Raw genomic sequence first — 3,409 nt, 5'->3', positions numbered from 1 at the left:
GCAAACAGCTCCTCAAAATGCTCAAGTTAAACTAAGACTTACTGTCGGGCCCACTTCCAAATGCCTCATTCTAAAGAAGGTTCTGAAAATCTTGTCCCATCCACCAACACCCTCCCATGTTATGCACACTTTTGCTTGCTTATCATCAACAGAATCCTCTGCCTTGTGTGTCTCTAAATCTGTTAACTTACACAACTGCTGAGGTTGAATACTTTTTAACCTTGCTCTTTATATACTTTCCTGACTGCTTTCTTCTCTAACTGTTGGTTCTCATCTCAATTGCTTAACTGCCCAAGAACTCACCCACCTACTTCCCTGAGTGTTTCCTGGGGCATTGACTGGCTTACTGATCCTAATTATTTAACTTGGCTGCTCACTTGTCTTTTCTGATGTCCCGTTGTTGTATGAAACTGTTGGTCCCACAGTAAAGTAGGATAAGAGCTGAGAGCATCCCCAAGTTAAAGCACTAATGTTCTGAGTGATTTGTCTACTTTGGTCTGTTCATAATGATCAATGGAAAGATAACTCAGTGTCACGTTATGTGTAATTCCATCTTCTGTTTTAGGTCTGAGGAAGTTTGATCTTGGCAATCTGAGAAAGGCGGGGCCACATCTCGCTTTGGATATAGACAACAAGATCAAGATGGAATACTATGCTCATGGAACACCGATCCGAATCCTCCCCGTATCAAATCAAGATCTGCCATTCATCGCAAATAAACTGGATGAGATTAAAGGTGGAAAGAACACTGTTGTAGCCTTCACCATTTGGTGTCATTTCAACACTTTCCCAGTTGAACCATACATCCGCAGGCTCCAGAACATCCGCAGGTCAATTCTACGATTGCTGGAAAGGAGCCCAGATACACTGGTTGTAATAAAGACTGCCAATGTCCAGGCCCTTCCGCGGGAGGTCAGTCTCTACAACAGTGACTGGTATTCCTATCAACTTGACTTAGTGATGAGAAAGATGTTTGAGGGCATCAACGTGGCATTTGTGGATGAAGGAGCCCAGATACACTGGTTGTAATAAAGACTGCCAATGTCCAGGCCCTTCCGCGGGAGGTCAGTCTCTACAACAGTGACTGGTATTCCTATCAACTTGACTTAGTGATGAGAAAGATGTTTGAGGGCATCAATGTGGCATTTGTGGATGCCTGGGAGATGACAATAGCACATTACCTACCTCATGAATTACATCCCAAAAGAATCATTATAAAAAATGAAGTAGATGTATTTCTTTCATATGTGTGTCCTTTATGAAAGGGTGAAGCACTGTTTTTTTAGATTGAAAATGGCAGCCATGAGATTTATGTTGTATGACAAAATGAAAAGGTTACAAGCATGTCCTTCAAGAATTTTGGAAGCATGTTTTTAATGATTGTATTGTAGTATTTTAAATATAGATCTCCCAGCAGCAATTATCTTTAAAAAAAATGGTTCTATGCCATGTTTGGGGAATATTTGTATGCTATAGCTTTTTATTTGTTCTGCAACATTGAAGGATATTATGTGCAATTGTGGCTTCAGTTAGGTTACAAATATCAGCAGGTTATTTCCTGACACTTTCAAGGGGAATGCTGAGTGGCACTGGGTAACATGGCTAGGTCTGTAATGTGTCTGTCCCTGTTTCTGAGTCACCAGTCACCCTGTCCCTTACTTCATATCATCTACAATGAATGGTTAGGGCAGAAGTTAAGAGGGCGGCACGGTGGCACAGTGGTTAGCACTGCTGCCTCACAGCGCCAGAGACCCGGGTTCAATTCCCGCCTCAGGCGACTGACTGTGTGGAGTTTGCACATTCTCCCCGTGTCTGCGTGGGTTTCCTCCGGGTGCTCCGGTTTCCTCCCACATTCCAAAGATGTGCAGGTCAGGTGAATTGGCCATGCTAAATTGCCCGTAGTCTTAGGTAAGAGGTAGATGTAGGAGTATGGGTGGGTTGCGCTTCGGCGGGGCGGTGTGGACCTGTTGGGCCGAAGGGCCTGTTTCCACACTGTAAGTAATCTAATCTAATCAAAAGCGGGCAAGAGGGAATGTTTTGCTTTCTGTTCCAGTCTAAGACCTGTTGTGTTCACACTTTATGGGAATATGCAAATATTCAAGGAACCAGGATGTAACACAGATGTGACCAGAAACCAATCGTGTGTGTGTGGTTGCAAACTGCTGCTTTGAGTAATGCTGGTTGTTGAATCCTACCTAGCCCTAGTTTGTTCTACAATGTGTATATGTTGTTACAAATATGTTTTGTATTTCAAGTTGCTTGGTGGACTCAAATAACTCCACAGAGGCTGGTATCCTGTCATCAAATCCCCTTTTATTTTTCACGTTCACAGTACATGAACTGTGAACAGCCAGCTCCGAAGCAGTTCTTTGAGTGAACAGATTGCTTGAGACTCCTGTTTATTTTTTTCCTTTCTTCTTTAAATGATGAAGTCCCTGTATACTTCAGTGCCTGAGATGCAGGAATGGTGTCTTAGACTCTAACTGAAGTATACTTTTAATTTAACATGTTTCCTTGGTATTCTTTATTGAATCATAGAATCCACACAGTGTGGAAGCAGGCCATTCAGCCCATTGTGTCCACATCACCCCTCTGAAGAGCATCCCACCCAGACCCACCAGCTTATGCTATCCCTCTACCCTGCATTTCCCAAAGTGAATCCACTGAGCCTGCACATCCCTGGACACAATTGACAATTTAGTATGGCCAATCCACCTAACCTTCACATGTTTTGACTGTGGGAGAAAACTGGAGCACCCAAAGGAACACCACGCAGACATGTGGAGAATGTGCAAACTCCACACAGACAGACAGTCACCCGAGGCTCAAATTGAATCCAGGACCCTGGCACAGTGAGGCAGTAGTGCTAACCACTGAATCACCGTGCTCCCCTAAAATCCCACCAGCATTTTGAAAAACTTGTTCCGATGTTATTATCCACTTCTGGAGCATGTGGATCTTGAACCTAGACCTCTTATGTCCAGAGATAGGGACAGTACCACTGTGCCCCAACAGCCCCTGAGACCCCTGTATTTATTTATTTTTTTCTTGTTTTTTTTTTCTTCCTGTTTATTTTATTTTTTTTTCTTTCTTTTTTTTCCCCACACTACCACCTAAGTGCGGTAGTGCTTATTTTATCCCCAGCACCCATGGTATGTGTGTGCAGGTGTGAGACACAGTGGAAGACACAAAGTGCACGAATCTTTATTCAAATTCCACCACCAGGAAGATAGGAAAACACCCAGGTGGCCAGTGACAAACACTGCCCTTCACATCAAAGGGCAGTGCTGTGTGATCAAAACAGTGAAGGGGAGGGTAGGGACTAAATCAAAATAGAGTTGGAGGGAGAAATGATGCACTCCACTCCCTGCGGCGCCCACCTCTCCCAGAACAACTCCAGGGTGTTGGT

General features: G+C 43.8%; 1 protein-coding gene and 1 pseudogene across 4 annotated transcripts; both read left to right on the top strand.

Moving 5' to 3' along the window:
• Window positions 1-3,409, top strand: part of LOC122555515 — a 130,223-nt pseudogene that overhangs the window by 81,868 nt on the left and 44,946 nt on the right.
• Window positions 469-1,294, top strand: LOC122555266 (NXPE family member 3-like). Of its 4 annotated transcripts, none has more exons than XM_043701088.1 (2): window positions 469-870; window positions 1,023-1,294. In XM_043701088.1, the coding sequence occupies exons 1-2, from the start codon at window positions 643-645 to the stop codon at window positions 1,260-1,262; spliced, it is 468 nt and encodes a 155-aa protein (XP_043557023.1). In that variant the 5' UTR covers window positions 469-642; the 3' UTR covers window positions 1,263-1,294. The 4 variants fall into 4 exon arrangements, with proteins under 4 accessions (XP_043557023.1, XP_043557024.1, XP_043557022.1 ...); XM_043701089.1 differs by having other exon boundaries at window positions 472-941; window positions 1,094-1,294; XM_043701087.1 differs by having other exon boundaries at window positions 475-987; window positions 1,140-1,294.

This window comes from Chiloscyllium plagiosum, chromosome 12 (genome assembly GCF_004010195.1).
Source record: "Chiloscyllium plagiosum isolate BGI_BamShark_2017 chromosome 12, ASM401019v2, whole genome shotgun sequence".
Taxonomy (NCBI): domain Eukaryota; kingdom Metazoa; phylum Chordata; class Chondrichthyes; order Orectolobiformes; family Hemiscylliidae; genus Chiloscyllium; species Chiloscyllium plagiosum.
The sequence above is the reverse complement of the archived record's forward strand: the minus strand, read 5'-3'. Positions and strand labels throughout refer to the sequence as shown.

Bases quoted from the DNA above. Each gene is read 5' to 3' on its own strand.
- LOC122555266 (XM_043701088.1), top strand. From the start codon at position 643: ATGGAATACTATGCTCATGGAACACCGATCCGAATCCTCCCCGTATCA. The intron at 871-1,022 runs GTTGTAATAAAG...CCAGATACACTG, and splicing joins AAAGGAGCCCAGATACACTG to GTTGTAATAAAGACTGCCAA.